Here is an 18,900-nt window from a genome sequence, read left to right as displayed (position 1 = left end):
AATTTTTAACCCTCATCCCACCAGAGCTTCCCGCCTCCCTCAGACCTTGAGAGTCACCCTGCCTTATTATCGGGAATGTTGGGGCACACCCACCTCGACCCAGTGGGGTGTGGAAACTGACGTGCACCCTACAGTTAGTGCTACAGTCTCATTGCCTCTGCAGCCGAGGTCATTAGGACACTTGGGGACGCAGCCTATGTTGACTGTAGGTGCAGGAGTTTGGCAGACACTGCCTGGGAGCAGAGCAGCATGTTCCAGCTGGCACTGTAGGGCCCAGGAAGAAACCATCCCATAAAGGTGACAGAGGTCGTGCTGGAGAGATGGCTCGCAGTTGAGTGGCCACTGCTCTTCCAGAGAACCTGAATTTGGTTCCCAGCAAATGTGTGGCTCGTGTCTACTATGCTCCAGCTCCGAGGTATCTAATGCCCTCTTCCGGCCTCCACAGACACCTGCACACTATTTGCACATATTAAAAATAAGGCATATTTTTAAAATGATAGAGGCAGTGAATCCAGCAGGCATGCAAATATTAATATAGAGACACAAGGTAGACGAAAGAACAAGACAGCGTGATACCTTTAAGGGAACACAGTAACTTCTAACAGTAGATCGTAGGGAAAAATATATTGATGGATTACCTGGAAAAGAAGTAAAAGAAGAAAATGTAAAAGAAAAATGTCTATACTACCAAGTGATCTGTAGATTCGTTGCAGTTCCTCTGAGAGTACTAGTGACATTCCTCACAGGTACAAGAGGGAGGGAGGGCTAAGGACAGGCCTCATGGGTATGGGGGGAGGGCTGGTGGCATTCCTCATGGGTAGAAGTGGGAGGACTTCTGCAATTTGAATGGAAACCAAACCAAAACCAAACCAAACCCCCAAAGAGAACAAAAGGAACGCTGGAGTCATAGTAAGAGATCTCAAACTATATTACAAAGCGATAATAACCAAACTGTCATGGCGTTGCCGAAGAGCAGACATGGAGACCAACAAAACAGAAAGCGCAGAAACAGGCAGAGTTTTGACAGAAACAACAAGAACATATATTGGAGGAAGTATAGCGTCTTTAGGAAACCGTACTGGGAAACTGGGTGTCTTTATGGAGGAGAAAAAAACTAGGCCCACCCCCATACTAAAAAAAAAAAATGTCCTTAAAATTGAGACCAAAATGTAAGATCTTAAACTGTAAAACTGATAGGAGACGCTGAAGAAATGTTTTTAGGATATTTTTTGGAGGGGAGAGGATATGACCACAAAAATAGAGGTATTCAAAGCAAAAACTGACAAATAGGTTCACATTAGTAAGTCTTCTGTACTGCAGCAGGAACAGTGACCAGAATGGAGAGAATACAAGGTATCCATTTCCAGAATCCGCAGGGAAATCAAACCACCGAGCAGCAAACCCCTTAAGTAATCTAATTTAAAGCTGGCAGGTTGAGCAGATGGCGTTAGTTGTAAAGAGCCTGCCGTGCAGGCATGAAGACATGAAGACCCGAGTTTGACCCTCAGCACTAATGGGGAAGCTGCGTAGAAAGCCCTGTGACGCCAGCACCTGGAAGACTGGTAAAGGAGCATCCGTGGGGCTCGCTAACCAGTCTGGTTAAATCAGCAAGGTCCAGATTCAGTGAGAGACCAAGTCTCAAGAATACAGTGTAGAACAATTGAAAAGGACACCTGACGTTGGCCTCTGGTATCCATGTGCATGTGTATAGATGATGTACCCCTTCTACACTCAGTGGGAAATGGCCAGAATAAACATTTTTCAAAGCAGGATATGCAAATGGCCAATAAAATAGGGAAAAAAAAGCCTAGCACTACTGATGGAGGAAGGTCATTGGTTAATTAATAAAGAAACTGCTTAGCCCTGATAAGTTAGAACATAGGTGGGTGGAGTAAACAGAACAGAATGCTGGGAGGAAGAGGAAGTGAGCTCAGACGCCATGCCCCCTCTCCCCGGCAGACATGATGAAGCTCTGACCCAGGATGGACTTAGGCTAGAATCTTCCTGGTAAGTGCACCTCGTGGTGCGACACACATTAATAGAAATGGGCCAAGCAGTGTTTATATGAATACAGTTTGTGTGTTGTTACTTCGGGGGTATAAGCTAGCCAGGTGGCCAGGAGCTGGGCTGTGGGAAGAGGCCCACAGCTCTTACTACACACTGCTAATCAGGGAAATGTACATCAAAACTATGAACCAGGCAGTGGTGGCACATGCTTTTAATCCCAGCACTAGGGAGGCAGAGGCAGGTTGAGTTCCAGGGCAGCCAGGGTGCTTATATAGAGAAATCCTGTCTTGGAACAAAACAAAACAAAACTGAGATCTACGCTCTTACCAGAGAAGAGCTTAACCAAAAGACAGTATTAGCCTGTGCTGATGAGGTCACAGAGGAAGGTGAGTTCACAAATGCTAGGCTTTGTTTAAGTATGTGTGTGCACATGCACATGGAGATTTGTGGGAGTAGATTCTGTTACCGTGTGGTTTCCTGAGATCAAACTCAGGTCATCAGGGTTGATGGAAAGTGCTTTTACCCATTGAGCCATCTGACTGGCCCTGATTTGTTTATTTATGTATTTGATTTTATTCTGTGTGTATGTTTGCAATGAGTTTATGTGCACCGCAATGGCCAGAGGGCATCAGATCCCCTGGATCTGGAGTTACAGGATGTTGTGAGCCACCTGCTGTTGGGTTCTGGGACTTGAACCCAGGTCCTCTGCAAGAGCAGTAAGACTTTGTGTTGACTGCTGGGCTATCTCTCTAGTGTTCACTTTTTTTGTTTTGTTTTTGAAGACAAGGTCTTGCTTTATAGCTTAGATTGTCTTACTTTCACCCCGATCATGTAATGTTGATTATACAGACATTATAAAAAGCTAGAAGTTTACTGTATGGCCCATTGACACACACACTGAAGGTAGTATATTGGAGAAAGAGCTCCACTGTGTCTTTTTGCTCCTGTATTTACAGAAAGGAAGATAGGCAATCAACCCATGTGTTCATTGACAGATGAATAGATGAAGAAATGTGGCGTATGTACGTAATGGAATAGCATTCCGCCACTAAGAGCAAAATCCTTCAGTTTGCATGGATGGAACTGGGAGTTGCTATACTAAGTGAACTGTCAGAAACAAAAAGCCCCATACCACACATTTGTTTTACCTTGTAGAAGCGGATCTGGAAGCTGGTGTGCAAGTGATTTCCAGACAGTATGGGGAAGAAGGATAGAGTGTGAGATGCTAACACCCCCCTCCCTTGCGTGCAGCTGGGCAGGAGTGACCTTGTGTCTGTGATGTCATAGCAGAAATGTGCTCGACAACCATTAGCTGTATCCTTAATTTTAAATAACCTTCATTTTAAGTCTGTGCATGAGTCTCTGCACCATGTGTATACAGTGCCCTCAGAGGCCAGAAGGGGGCATTGGATTCCCCAAAACTGGAGTTAGATGTTCGTGAGCTGCTGTGTGGATTCTGGGAATTACAACTGGGTTCTCTGGAAGAGCAACTGATGCTCCTAACTCCTGAGCCATCTCTCCAGCCGCCAGCTGTATATTTCATAATAGCCAGAGGGACGATTTTGAACATTCCCAACACAAATAACGAATTTCTGAGCAACAGAGACATCGTTGTGTGTGTGTTGAAATGTTAAAGTTTAACCATAAACATGCAGAAGAAACAGACTCCTGTCACTCACTGCAATTACTCTGTTAACTAAGAACAAAAAGGATGTTTTACAAGGTGATCTTAAGGAAAAATACTGGGGCCTAGAGAGATGGCTCAACAGTTAAGAGCTTGCTGCCCCTGCAGAGGACTGGGATTCAGCTCACAACCATCTATCAGTGCCATGTTAAAATCTTACCTTATTGATAATTATCTTTTCCATTAAAGTTGACTCTGAGGGAGTTTGTTGAAAGCAAAATTTTCTTGGCATCGATTTCCACTTTAGAAATTAAGACTTTCATTTTCAAATAGTCAGGGCCATGTTTTTGTCAGTAAAGAAATAAGAATTCTGACCATCTGTTTGGGTGATGGAGGCAACTGCAACCAGGATTTGTGGAGAGAGTTTTGGCCTTACCAGGGTTTTCATTCCAGGCCAGAAATCCCTAACTGGCCTGCCAGTTACACAGCTTTTCCTACGCCTGTGGATCCCTAGAGCCAGGATACCCCAGTGTCTGTTCGGTACAGCCTTCTGCATTTTATTAAGATAGTCGTGTGTGTGTTCAATCCTGATATTTTAAGTAAGTAAATCTTAAAAAACAAAAGAAGCCATACACAGTGGTGCTAGATCTCAGATAGTGGGGCCTTGGTCAGTTTAGTGCTGTCTCCTCTCGAAGCAGCCCCTCGTTCTTGGGGCTTTGATCGCTGTCTTTCTTTGCAGTACTGCAGTTTGTGCCTCCGAGTGTGGATACCGGCTTCTGCAACTTCACCCAGAGCGTGGAGAAGGGCCTGATGACAGCTCTCTTTGAAGTGAGGAAGCACCAGGGGGCGTATAACCTCACAGTGCAGGTGAGAGCGCCACTGACCGCAGGGCAGAGGGCCCTGTCCTCCAAGTGCGTCCTCCATTCTGGGTGCCACATGCTCTCATCCCAGCTCTCAGAGGCAGAGGCAGGAGGATCTCTGTGAGTTCAAGGCCAGCCTGGTGCAAGTTCCATGGGGGAGGGGTATGCCCTCTGGTGGTGGGAACCCAGCTCCTGTGGGCCAGCGCTGACCTTTGGTAAGGTATCGAGTCTACAGCTTGACGGTAGAGATTTCAGAGTGGCTGACAGGGTGAGCTGAAGAGCTGGTTGTTTGCAAGAAATTCAGTAATGTTTCCACATAGGGATGGTCTTAGCTGTCTGGTCAGCGAGGTCATGCGTGAGTATACTTCCCTTTCCCAGCAGTTTGCAGATCCTAGATCTGAAAGGCTTGGTGCTGGATTTGCTCATATGATGGGGTTTTTGCATTTATTTGGAATATTTTGCACAGCTGGTTTCTCTAACCTGAAAATAGGAATTGATTTATTTTTTGTACATTAGTGACAGTGCTCTGAAAGTTTTGAACTTTGGGGCATTTCAGCTTTCCTGCCTGAGATGCTCCACCTCTGTCAGTGGGGCTCTTAGGGATGTCACATCTCCGTCTAAACAAGTGGCTCCCAACTTCCCTAATGCTGTGACCCTTTAATACAGTTCCTCATGTGTGGTGACCCCCAACCATGAAATTATTTCATTGCTACTTCAGAACGGTCATTTTGCTACTGTTATGGATCATAACGTAAATGTCTGATATGTGACCCCTGTGAACAGGGTAGTTTACTCCCAAAGGGGCCGTGACCCACAAGTTGAGAATAGCTGGTCTAAACAGAGGATTCCTCTGGTCACCAGACTGGCTTCGGGTATATTCTAATCAAACTGCTAATGTTTTATGGTATGGCACCCCCTATTCTCTGTTCCCTTCCTGAAATGTATTTGAATACTCCAGATTTAGCACTCCTGAATTCTCTTTTTGTGTCTCTATTTTCCTTCATATGGTGAGGAACTTTTGTTCTGTCCGATTTTGGAAGGTCTGTCCTCTGAGTCACTAATTTTGTCTTCAGCTGTGTCCATTCACACTGAAATTTCTGACCAGTCATTTCCCTTCATTGTTCTTTGTTCCTTTTTCATTTCGTCCTTTGTTAGCAAGTTGCCTTCTGTGTCTCTGAGGACATTAAGGAGGATTTCTAAAAGGTTTTATTCTATGTCCTTCCTATATATCTGTTTTCTCTGCAGTATTGTCCTATATGCCCATCTGCTTTTCTGTGTCTCGAGGGCCATTGGTTAGTAGATTGGTTGGTGGTGAGGGAGGGAGAATGGGGTTAGTTATGGCTGTTGGCCTGGCTGTCCCCTTGAGGAGGCCACCTCTGTGTCAGCCCTGTCTTCTGATGGGAGAGTCCATTTGAGCTCTGGGAACTGGGGAACTATATCAGAATATACCAGAATGTGGGTTCTGCCTACAGCACTGTACAGCTTGTGGTCAGAGAGTAAGAGGCAGACTGGCCCTGCCCTGTGTCAGGCTCAGGAGGCCCTCCTCTGGGGACGGGGCCCTGTTGAGTGTTTTCCGTGTCTTTCCCTTTTTATTCCTCTTTTGGGTCTTGTGTTCTCTGGTGTACTTGGAGTTATCTGTTCCTACCCTCCTTGTGGGGAGGTCTTAACTCATGCGATGCCTTTAGTCTCCTCTGGGAGGGGCTCACTTTCCTCAGAGAGCAGTTCTTTGGGCTGTTCGGGGAGAGGGCACTGATGCTGCCCGCCTTGGCCTGGGTGTGTATTCAGCAAGACGAGTTCACTTCAGTTCACTCTTGGCTTGCTTCCTCTTAACTGACTGGACTGATTCCTGCTCTGTCTGGTCTCAGGTCTTCAGCTTTCTCCCATGGGCCTCCCCAGCTCCCTGGGGTTAGAACGAGACCGTTTTAGCCTTTGCCTGTGTGTGTTTAGGCTCTTGCTTCTCTTGGTACTGGTTTATTTCAGCACCATCCTGTCCTTTCTTCATCTTGTGGAGATTTGACAGAACCTCTGGTTTTTTTCCAGTGCTGTTGTGGATTTATCGCCCTTCGTTCAGACTTACTGTTGTTTTGGGGGGATTTGGGGCTGGAGGCGGGGGAGGGAATTGAATGCATGCGTTCAGTTCATCACTTAGTGGAGAAGACATTTCCAGGAAACAGTGTTCAAAGTCTCCCCAAAATAAATTAAATAAATAAAGGAACAAGCTTAGAAAGCCAGTGCCCAGTGCCTCTTCTTTTAGAATTTTACCTCCTTTTTGGTCAGGCTTGGAGACACACACCTGTAATCCCACCACTTTAAGGCAAGGACAGTATAGTGAGACACCGTCATTAAAAAATAAACATCTTTTCACTTTACCTCTGTGAAGAGCATTGATCAGAGAACTCGTGGCAGATATCAGTCAGGCTCCCAGCCCCACGGCTTATTCTAGCTGTGCTTTCTGACCTCCCTCTTCCAGATTGTGAATGTCACCATTGGTTCTTCGCGGGTGGCTCCTCGGAGGGGCCCGGTGAACATTATCTTTGCTGTTAAAGGCGTGCAAGGCTTCCTGAATGGGTCGGAGGTGAGCGATCTGCTCAGGAACCTGACGGTCGTGGAGTTCAGCTTTTACCTGGGCTACCCGGTGCTGCAGATCGCAGAACGTGAGTACTCTCTGGCTCCTTGGGAGCACTGGGGAAGGGGCTGCTGGTATTTTTTTGGTAGATCTCTACTTTTAAACTGTTTTGAGAGAGAGAGAGAGAGAGAGAGAGAGAGAGAGAGAGAGAGAGACGCAATTGTTCTAGATTGCTTTGGGGGCTCATAGTAAAAAGGGATCTGGATGGAGAGAGGATTTTTCCTGTGCTCCTGCTCACTCACATGTATAATGTCTCCATCATAAAATTCTCATCAGAATGGCCTACTGATCACAGTCAGTGCACACTCACTGACACAGGTACTCCAGTGTACACACACACTGACACAGGTACTCCAGTGTGCACACACTCTGACACAGGTACTCCAGTGTGTACACACTCTGACACAGGTACTCCAGTACACACACACTCACTGACGCAGGCACCCCAGTGCACACTCACTGACACAGGTACTCCAGTGCATGCACACACACTGACACAGGTACCCTAGTGCACACACACTGTGGGTTTGGGGAGGTGGACGGTGTTAGTGAATGAAATGTCCTGGGTCCTGACTTGGTGATGCTTACACAATGATACATTTTCCCAAACCCATGAAACTGGATGCCAGAAAGAGTGAACTTTAAAAGTATAAAATATGAAAGTTGGGGGCTGTAGACATGACTTAGTGATTAGCGCGTGTACACAGTGCTCTTGAATAGTCTAGGAGCTATGACAGCCCCTTCCAGCCTCTGTTGGCACCTACGCTCTACATGTGCACAAATGCACACAGACACACATGATTAAAAATAAACCATAAAACTGGGTGGTGGTGGCACACATCTTTAATCGCAGCACTCAGAAAGCAGAGGCAGGCAGATCTTTGTGAGTTCTAGGCCAGCCTGATCTACAGAGCGAGTTCCAGGGCAGCCAAGGCTACACAGAGAAACCAAAATTAATAAACCACAAAAATATGAAGTTATTTGTATACAACAATTTTGATTTTTGTACAGTACATGCACATACCGCTAAACTGACAAGCAGGGGTACCAGAGACAGTTCCCAGCAGGGTAGACAGTGCTTCACTTTACCCAGAGGCATTGCCGAGAGAGCTCCTGGAGCTGACGCATACAGCTTGCGGATGCTTTGCTAGAGAACAACAGACACAGGAGACGTTGTGGTGGCCTGTGTGATGTGGTGGTCCTTCCCTCTCCTAGGGTCTCAGAACCTGGTGGCCCTCTGTCTTCATGCTCCTGGGGTCTCGAGGAGTGCTATAGTCTAGGAAGGGTGATGTGTTGTGACTTACCCCACGCTCCTAGAACACTTGCCTTCCTGAGTGGAAACATGCTTCTCACTGTCTTTCCTCCCTCTCCGACTTTTCCCTTTCTGTAGCCTTCCAGTACCCACAGCTCAACCTGTCTCAGTTACTGAAGTCCTCCTGGGTCAGAACAGGTATGTTCGATTGACATAACGTTTGGAGCACTGTTCAGTAAGAAGTCTGGGAGGGCATGTGGCGAATGATGCACTCTTCCTGGTTCCCAAATTGAGGACAAGATGTACTTTAAATTCTTGGCAGAGAATGAATGAGAAAAGGGATTCAGTTTGGACTTTGGGAATGTGTCCCACTGAGTTATGGCACAGAAAGGGCATCTTTAAAATTCATGCATCAAGACCAGGGCGGGATCTACGGGGAATCTAGTCTCCTGACCTGAGGTAGGGTGAAGCTGAGAAGCAAGCATTTTTTTTTTTTCCCTGAAAGTATTGCTAGATGAATACAGTAGTTTGGGGACCAGGGTCAGGTATTTAGACAAACTTGGGCACATCCAGGTCGATGTGTCCACAGATAGAGCCTTGTGTTTAGACTGAGGACGCGGCGTTTCAGTGCAAGGCTCTCTAATAACCTGGTCTCTGAATTCTGAGAGTCCCAGGCCCCAGTGTGCAGGCAGCATGAGGAAAGAGGGTGTCTACACAGTCACCACTTACGGGCTCTGAAGCCTTGTGTGGGGCTCAGTGCTTTGCTTGGTGCTTAGATTCCATTTTCCAGACCTCGGAGTGTTGAGGTGACTTCCCTAGTGTTGGACCTCAGGGGAGCCTTTGAAACAAATTTGGCTGAAAGTCTGCTTCCCTGCCAAGTGGAGGATAAGCTGATTGTCTGTTTAGATACCTTTGTCTGATACAGATAGCAAGAAGCAGGCAGATCCCTCCCCTCTCTTCAAGGGAGAGTGGAAGTCTATCCAGAGACAAGATAAAAACTCAGACTATCCTGAAGTTTGAGATGGAGCAGACCAACAGGATTTCTTTGATCTTGTGAGACGCTGTGCTCAGAGCTTCCATGGCTGAGTTCCTGGGGCTTCTCGCCTTTAGTTTGCCATGGACTAGGGCCATTGCCAGGGTCCTTTACTCTGTTCCCATCTAGTCCCCCCCCCCCCACCATGCCTCCTGCCTAGTAGTTAGTGTTTTGTGGTAGTCTTGTGTGGGACTTCTGCACAGGTGCACGCACCCTGTCGTTGTCCCCCGCCCCCCGTGTTTGCTCCTGTGTGCTGACTTGCTCTGAGGGCTTGCTTTCTTGTTGAACACAGTCCTCCTGGGCGTAGTGGAAAAGCAGCTCCATAACGAAGTGTTTCCAGCCGAGATGGAGCGCAAACTGGCCCAGCTGCTCAGCGAGGTGCCCACCAGGAGAAGACTGTGGCGCAGGGCCACGGTGGCTGCTGGCAACAGTGTGGTGCAGGTACTCACCGAAGGAGGGTGGTAGGCAGAGGAAAAGCCCCTGGGAATCTGCGATTCTCGTGTAAATGGAAAAGTTTGGTGTGAATTGATTGTTCAGAAGAACACGGCAGCCTTGCATGTCACTTGGAGTCCAGACAGAAACCTTAGCAATTCGTTGGCCTCGCCCTGGATTGCAGGGGGTGTGGTAGAAAATTTACAGTGGGTTCCTGTATCATCTTAAGGCTTTGTTTTTTTTTGAAGCACAGTTTTTAAAATCACCAACAGCTGAACTTATTTAATGGTTTTTGTGGCATTTTAGAACTGAATTGGTGATCTGGGAGAGTCCTAGCAGGCGGAGGGCATTTTCTGCCCTCTGTTCAGAATCTCATCTTCCCCCACCTCCTGCCAGCCTGTGCCCCAAATTGTCTTCTCTCTGGGAACGGGCAGGCAGGCCACAGAGCTGTTTGAGTTGGAAAATGACCTATTTTTTACACACATAGTCACAGAACTTTGGGGGTGGAGCTGCTGATTAATTCCTGTCTCTGTGTGACTGGTGTGGATTTCTGTCTTTGCCAGTCAGTTACAGGCTGGGAGCATCACAGAAAAATGGGGTTCATAGACCATTTCAGGAACCCAGAACTAGGATGAAACCCAGCAGTGAAGGGGGACTGGTGGGCGGGGCAGGGGCTGTGAGAACAAGATACGGGATTGACCTGGAAAGGTCAGGGTGCCAGTTTTGCCTAGAATTAGTGTCCTTTAATTCTAGCACCTTCACCACATGTGTCCCCCTCAGCCTTGCTTCCTGTTCCCCACCCAGAAACGTGTTTCTTAGGCTCCCAAAATGGTTTCCTTGCCAGATGCAGTCACACCAGGGAACTTTACAAAGGACTAAGATTTTAGATGTTTACTCTTATTATTTTAATTATGCATATGTGTGCAAGGGTGTGTGCATGTGAGCGCAGGTGTCCGTGGAGGTCAGAGGTGTTGGATGCCTCTGAGGATGGAGTTGCAGTTGGCTGGGAGCCTTCCTATGGGGGTTCTGAGATTTGAACTCAGATCTCAGCAGTCCATGCTGTAAACCGCTGAGCCATCTCTCCAACCCAAAATACTAAGAACTTAAAAAAAAAACCCAATAAATAAAAAGGAAAAAAAGCACTAATAAATGTCTATTAATTAAATAGGCATACAACAAAATAAATATGAAAATGAATTGTGAAGGCCTTGTGGTGTTCAGCAGCCTGTGGCTTCACAAGGGCTGAGTGCATAGAGAGGTTGCAGAGCACCAGAAACCTGGGTGATCAGGTCCCACGCTGGATACTTAAGCTTCTTCAGATAGGAGCCTGACTTCTGTGGAAGGTCACCAAGCCTCCTCAGATCCACGCCACCTGACAGATTGCCCGGAGGCCATGCTCTGTTTCTGGTCTCTACAAAAGGCATTGTAAACAAAAGTACAGGGCTCTTCACCTGAACTTTGTGGATGAAAACTGAAACACTGAACACGGGCTAGTGAGATGGCTCTTGCTACCAAGTCTGGACCTGAGTTTGAGCACTCCTGCAAGTTGTCCTCTGTACTAGGAGGGACACATGTGCCCACACGCATACGCATACGCATACACACACACACATGCACACACACAAATAAGTGCAGTTTTAACAATTAATAAAAGAACCAGGCATGGTGGTGCACGCTGTTAATCTCAGCACTAGGGAGGTAGATGCTGATGAGTCTAAGACTTAGGGGTCGGCCTGGTCTAAGTAGCGAGTTCCAGGTCTGCCAAGGGTCCAGAGTGAGACCTTGTTTCAACCTCCTCCCAATTAACAAAGGAGATAACAGATACTGAACCAACGTAACTGTCTCGGGATTAGGGAGTGGGTAAAGGGTAGATCTTTATGTATTGGAATATTCTCCAGCAATTGAAAAACTCAGTACTGTGAAATGTGCTGTGAAAAGCTGTAGAGAGGAACATGAAGGACAGTCCTGAAATAACGCAGGGAAGGAAAGGGGAGTGGGCTGAGTCTTCAGAGTGGCTTTCTATAATTGGTTGAATTTTCAAGATGGTTTCACTATATAGTTTTTTGCATGTGTTTTTCAAAATTTCTTCATTGGGCCACATAATTTGTATAATACACACATACTTTTCGTCACCCAAATGGTTGACTTGGAAAGATACCTTTTATGTTGTGGTTCCCGATATAAATCTGATTAGCCGTCATCCAGAAAGAATGCTGAAGTTAGACCTTCCATGGCTCCTTCTAGAATGGAGCTTTCGGAGTCTTTAACAGAAGTGGCTACCGCTGAGAACGTGATTTCTATGAAAAGGATTCCCAGACTTTTTAATATAAAGGGTAGGCACACAGGTCACTCCCATGACATGGTGAGTTTGTTGGAGGTTGTCGGTTACAATTCCATCCTGTCTGGTGTTGTTCTGTGCACTCTCTTGGTCCCTTTGTCTCAAAGAAGACACTAAAACAAAACAAGGTACAGTTGCTATTCTACACAGAGGGCCTTTCTCTGTAGCTCTGTCTCCCCCAGAGGAGAGTAGGGAGATTCGGGGACTCCAGAAGTAGCAATGAGCTTTTTAAGAGGGCTGGGACAAATCCCAAGTCACACACTAGGGACTGAGTGCCCTGAGAAGGGGCAGCCGGCACTGTGAACTTTCCCGATGCTGATGGACTCTGTCTGTCTCAGGTGGTAAACGTGTCCAGGCTGGAGGGAGACGACAATCCTGTACAGCTCATCTACTTTGTGGAGAATCAAGATGGAGAGAGACTTAGTGCAACCGAGTCTTCAGACCTGATCAACAAGGTCGATCTCCAGAGAGCAGCGATCATCTTGGGGTACCGGATTCAAGGCGTCATTGCCCAGCGTAAGTCTAAGAGTTCCATTCTGTCAGCCATGCTGGAGGCCAAAGCCACTTGTATTCTGATAGAGAGGTCTGAACTACAGCACAGACCTGTGTGTGGTGGGTTTATGTCTTAAAACCTTGTTCTGAAGTGTGTTTGTGGAAGAAGCTGGTTGTTGATGTTCATTTGCTGAGGTTTCCTTGTATTGTTCTTAAAATTATTTATTATAAATTATAAAATATACACTGTGCGTGTGTGCATGCATGCATGTGTGTGCGTGCGTGTGTGTGTATGTATTTATGTGTGTGTTTGTGTGTGTGTGTGCGCCTGTGTGTGCATGTACACCTGCCATGGTATATTTGTGGAGATCAGAGGACAACTTTGTAGACTCAGTTCTTTCCTTCCATATTTATGGGGTTCTGGGGTCCCAGCTCAGGACATCAGGCCTGTGTGACTTTTATTTATCCTTCGTTTGCTGAAAACCTCTTTATTTTTATTTCCATCGGTGTGACTGTGGCCATTGCTGTTGTTTTTACTACCTCACACCTCATGTTCGTGGAGTTACTAGTGAGTCACAGGACCTTATAGCAACACGAACATCCTTTCCTCTACCCCTATGCCAGTTTTCATTTCCAAAACTGTCTTAGGTAAAATAATGCACCTATTCTGTTTTTATTCCAAAATCTTCCATGTCACACCCTGCATGTTGGTGGGGCCAGTGAGTCACTCAGGAAGCTGGGAGGTGCCCTCTAGGCTGTCTGGCTTCCTTCGGGGCCTTTTAACACAAAGGAATCCCTTGATCCTTACCCTCTTCTTGATCCTGTTTCTCCCTCACCCTCAACTCACACCACTCTACGGTTAGAAAGATGTGTTTGATATTTCTTATTATTATTGGAAGGTGCTTGGCCCTGCCCTTTGGCAATGCTTGCTCTTAGTACCTCTTTTCCAACTGCCAGATTTGGGGTGTGTATTTAAAATAAAGAACAGGGAACAGCATGGAGACTGTAACTCTCCAAATACAATCTGACAAGTTGGACTGCGGTCTTGGTGTGGGTGTTTCCTCCATTATTCAGAGCAGTCCTTGGTAGTGTGTGGGCAAACCTGCTCCCGAAGTAGAGGGATAGGCAGATGTCTTCGACATCAGAGAACCCTGAAGAACTTACTGAGGACAGGTAGGAGACAGTGCTTTTTTTTTTCTTCATCAATATGCTTATTAAAAACACAGACTGATGGACCATGCTTAGACGTCATTGTGGATGCGTGCTGACGTCCGTAAAATGGGACAAATACACAAATACCCCCCGGGCAGATGTAATGATGCAATCAGAGATGACCACTAAGACAGTCCCATTTCAGACATAATCTTGTAATTAACGCCTGTGAGAAAGTGGAGTTGGTATAATTTACAGGCCCATCAGCACTCGCAGAGGTCAGGCGTCACAGGCATGCTAGGACCACAAGACATGTTTTTGTTCTTCTCAGGTAGCTTTGTACTTCATTATGAAGGTCGGTTACTGTAGCCTAGCTTGTCTGTAACAAGTAGGACTTTTATGTCCACTCAGTCAGTTACACTTTCCGGATGAAATCATTGGCAGATGGGAGAGAAACTGTAGCCAGCTTCGTTGTAACAGGCCTTCCGAGTGACTCTCGGTCTTCACACACTGTTCTGTTTCTTTCCTCTAAGTGGAGTGATGGTGCTGGAGAGATGGCTCAGTGGCAGCTTTGGCAGTTCCCGGCCCTCACATGGCAGCTCGTGACCGGCACAATTCCAGGTCCGGACACCTGACGCCCTCCTCTGGCTTCTGCACCAAACACACAGGGTGCACTCCTACTTCTACCAAACACTCATATCCATAAACTAAGACTAAACACATCTCTCAGCTAGATGGAGCGACTCTGGCAGAGCCATATAGAGGAAGACAGTCCACATGGAGGCCGCCCACCTCCAGGCATCTTCTGCTTTATGTCTTCATGTCCTTCAGGTCCGGCTTCTGGAGCATTGCAGCCCCGTTATATCAGCTCTAAGCTGTGGCACCCTGCTCTCCCTGACACAGTCAACAATGCAGCTTTAAACTCTTGTTCTTTTAGATTTTAATTTTATGTGTACCGGTGTTTTGCCTGTATAGATATCTGTGTACCACCCATGTTCAGTGCCCACAGAGGTCAGAAGAGGGCATTACATCCGCTGAGACTGGAGTTATAGAGGGTCGTGAACCACCATGTGGGTGCTAAGAGCCAAACCCAAGTCAACGGGAAGAGCAGCAAGTGCTCTTAACCCCTGAGTTGTGCCTTCAGCCCAGCTTTTAAACAATACCTTTGAAATTACCTTTTGGTGAAATCAGTCCCTGTCCCTGGAGACTAACCGGTGTGAGGGCTGCTGTGTGCACTTCCTTCGTTCGGTGGACCGTGGTGGGAGAGGTGACGTCATACCTTTAGTAGGCTGTTGGGTGTGCTTGGGAGATGGCTGCATAATTGGGGTCTGTTTCAGATCAATGAGGAAATAATAAAAAAGCACTTCCTAGCACTGCATCCAGAGCCGGAGGCTGATGCTGAGAGCCACCTCCCTCCATGTTTTATACGAGGTTGATTTTGAGAGGATACAGGCACGTGGGAAATGGAGAGGGTGCAGATTTTCAAACACTGGCCTATCAGCAGGCAAGTCAACAGTCCTTCAAGTGCTTGTCACTCACCAGAGTTACAAGATTAACCAGTGCTGGCTTGATCGAATAATGAGAAATCCACAGGTAGCTTCTGGCTGGCCCCAGAGCCAGAGATAACCCGAAGGCAGGAAGAAGGGGTGAGAGCAGGCAGACTAATCGCAGTGACATGGGCTGGGTGAGCCGTTTCTTCCATCTAAAGCGCCCATCCTGACATGGACCACACACATGCCGTGAAACCCCCCAACAAGTTCAGGTGACTACTGTGTGAGCCTGTTCAGGGGTTCCAGGCCTGTATGCATACCATGGGGCTTCTGAGCTTAACCAGCACTCACAGTGACTTCTACACAACATGCGTGTATCATTCTTCCTGACACAGCTTTCCGTACCAAACCTGGACGCTCCTGACACGGCTTCCCATACCAAACATGCATGCTCCTGACACATCTTCGCATACCAAACATGCATGCTCCTGACACGGCTTCCCATACCAAACATGCATGCTCCTGACACATCTTCGCATACCAAACATGCATGCTCCTGACACGTCTTTGCATACCAAACATGTATGTACGAGGACCCGAAAAGACCCAGCCTGGTTTCCTCACACACAGGGCCCTGGGTCCTCACCTAGGAACCGTGTCATCCTGAGACTATCTAACTCTCAATGAAAGCCCTGAGGGCAAAGATCGGGCGGTCATGTCCGTCTGACCAGTCCACCGTCCCTTCTCATGGAAAGCTTGTTTAACCCTGCTCTTGTCTCCATCGCCTGACCTGAGGACTGCTCAGGGCCATCCACGCAAGCATCCTGGGATTTCAGGGTTGGTAGAAGAAGCCTCACTTCCTAGCAGGGCCAGTAAAGGGGCCTTCAGGACGCTGTCTGTGCCTCTCTGTGGTTTTCTTAGATTAGCGCTAAGAGGAATATCAGTCCTCAGCTCCTCCGCTGAGCTGTCACCACGTCCATGCTATTGCTTGTCCTCAGGCACAACGAGCAATTAGTGTGAATTCCATCCAGGCCACATTGTAAAATCCAGTCTTTGTTCTCTCACTGCCAAACACAAACTTCTCTACGACTTTTCACTGGGGGTGGAGAGAGGGCTCAGTGACTAAGGGCACTGACTGCTCTTCCAGAGGACATTGGATGGATTCGCAGCCCCCAAATGGCAGCTTACCACCCCCTGTAAGTCCAGTTCTAGGGGCTCTGACACTCTCTTCTGACCTCTGAGTGCACTGCCCCCATGTGGTACACAGACATACATGCAGGCAAAGATCCCATATATATGAAGTAACAATAAATAATGAATCTTTAGTAAAAATATACTTTCCGTGTTGTTGCTCCGTCTCTGATCAGACATAGTTTGATCCTAGAAGAGGTCTTAGCTTCTGAGACAGGAGGGAGCTCAGGCCTTAGTCCCTGCCAGTCACAATTTAGGGGTGTTTGAAAAGACAAGGCGTGGAAGCTGGTGTGAGCAGAGAGGAAGAGTTATACAGCATCTAACACTAGACTTTGATGTGCAAAGGGCATTTTAGGAGAACAGCGGGCACCGTTTTTGAAACAAAGATAAGAGGGTTGTCACAGGGAGGCAGGGGTATGAGGGGGACAGGAGGAACATTTGGGTTTCGAGACTGGGTCTGAGTGGGAGAAGCTCCGAGCTCCCAGGAGCTTCAGAGGATCAGCAGGCACGGAGTGAGGAAGACACAGGGCAAAGGATCAGCTAGCGAAGGAAATAGGAGCGGGGAGGGAGCAGAAGGGTTCGTGCAGGGTCATCTGAGCCATGAAAGGTGAGAGACCGCTGTGAGTGCAGACAGGCAGTTCCAGAGGATACAGCTCATTTCAATGTCATCTAATAATTGATACCTGTTACCTTTAATAAAGAAGTTTCCATTAAGATCTGTGTTCCAGGGGTTCAAAGGTCACAGGTTAGGAAGACAATACCCCAAAATCCCATGTTCAGACTTCAGTTTCCTAGCAAACACCCCCTTTAGTTAAACCCAAGAGTCCTCTTTAAGGGGAGATTGGTAAAATATATGTATTGGAGGGAAAAGGGAAGAAGAAATTATGTAATTAAAATGTCAAAATTTAAAGAAAAATCACACGTGTAACACTGTTGACCATTTTGACATGTATGAGCGAGTGGAATTGACTCTGCTTGGTGCTTGTGGCCTCCTCCTCCCTTCATTTCCAGAGCTTGTCACTGAGTATAGACATTCTGCCCATTGGGTAGTGCCCCTCAGGCCTGGTGAGTTGGACGCTCTGCCCATTGGGTTGTGTCCCTCAGGCCTGGTGAGTTAGACGCTCTGCCCATTGGGTTGTGCCGCAGGCCTGGTAGCCACTGTTTTCTTTATCTGACTGTTCTAGGTGCCTTGTTTATCCGTGTGTGTCTGGTGTCTCCCAGATAGCATGTTTTCAAAGGTCATTCCTGTTTTGGCTATTTTGAGAGTCCTTTTTTGTCTTCTTTTCTCTTCTGTGTTTGTGTGAGACAGGGGTCCTACTCTGTCATTCCCCAGTTCCTTTGAGACAGGGTCTCTCACTGAACCTGGAGCTAGGCTGGCGACCACAGCCCAGCCATCCTCCTGTCTCTGCCCTACATGGTGCTGGGGTTGCAGGTAGGACTGTGACCATGCCCCTCTTTGACATGGGCACTAGGGGTCTGAATCCAGGTCCTCTTGTTTATACAGCGAGTGTCCTTACTCAGTGAGCCATTTCCACAGTTCCCCTCTTCCTATTCCAACGCTGCATAGTATTCTGCTGGGTGGATGTTCCACACTTTGTATATCCATCTACGTGTTGGCGGTTTTGGGCTTCTCCACCATGGCTACTGTGTTAAGTGCAGCTGTGGACAACCCCGTCTCTGTCATGTTCTCAGGTGCTGAGGTGGACGCGCCCAGTTGTCTTTGTTGTGGTCCTGTAACTTATAGTCAGACATTTTTGCTGGTACCATCAGCTGCCCAATAATGACATGGAAACTTATTATTAATTATTATGAAAGCTTGGCCTAGAGCTTGGGCTTGTCCCTCTAGCTCTTATAACTTAAATGAACCCATTTCTGTTCATCTGTGTGCTATACAAAAAGATTATTCCGCAACAGTACTCATCGGCTGTTTCCGCAGGCAGATAGTACTGTTAGCAGATGCTTTTATCTGGGGATTCACTCCTTGGTGGCTTTCTCTTCCCGTCACTAGAGCCAGTGTGCCCTTGAAGGGTTTCGTCTGCTTATTCATCGGCACATCTTGCCTTTAGAATAGTGTCTGGCACCGTCAGTAAACATTTGTGAGAAGTGAGTTGGTAGAATGGGGAAGAGCTTCCTTCTCCCAGGTCTCCAGGTTCCAGCTCGTGTTCTGTCCAGAGACCTGGGAGGTGATGCCCACTCCGTTGGATATGGTGGTTACAGCTGTATTGTGAGCACATAGCTTCTCTTCTCACATTTGAAGGGAACCATTTTATGAGAATGTTATGGAATAGGAAGAATAAACTAGACACTCGGAGACTAGAATCAACCAAGCTTATGTCCTCTGGCACGTCATGTGTGTCGTGATCCCTGGTATGTTCCTTGTATGACATTCAAATATGCCTGGTT

At 47.2% G+C, this 18,900-nt stretch overlaps 1 protein-coding gene across 4 annotated transcripts in view; it reads left to right on the top strand.

Moving 5' to 3' along the window:
* The window catches only part of Kiaa1549 (KIAA1549 ortholog), a 125,647-nt gene that overhangs the window by 58,229 nt on the left and 48,518 nt on the right, over positions 1-18,900 (top strand). For all 4 annotated transcript variants that reach the window (XM_050147901.1, XM_050147899.1, XM_050147900.1 and 1 more), the window contains exons 5-9: positions 4,371-4,498; positions 6,962-7,145; positions 8,508-8,567; positions 9,695-9,843; positions 12,511-12,688. In XM_050147901.1, coding sequence (XP_050003858.1) covers positions 4,371-4,498; positions 6,962-7,145; positions 8,508-8,567; positions 9,695-9,843; positions 12,511-12,688 — 699 coding nt within the window. The remainder of the gene's footprint in view (positions 1-4,370; positions 4,499-6,961; positions 7,146-8,507; positions 8,568-9,694; positions 9,844-12,510; positions 12,689-18,900) is intronic.

This window comes from Alexandromys fortis, unplaced genomic scaffold (assembly GCF_014885135.2).
Source record: "Alexandromys fortis isolate MF-2015 unplaced genomic scaffold, M_Fortis_MF-2015_v1.1 scaffold_57, whole genome shotgun sequence".
NCBI classification, from domain to species: Eukaryota; Metazoa; Chordata; class Mammalia; order Rodentia; family Cricetidae; genus Alexandromys; species Alexandromys fortis.
This window is presented reverse-complemented; position numbering and strand designations above follow the sequence as displayed.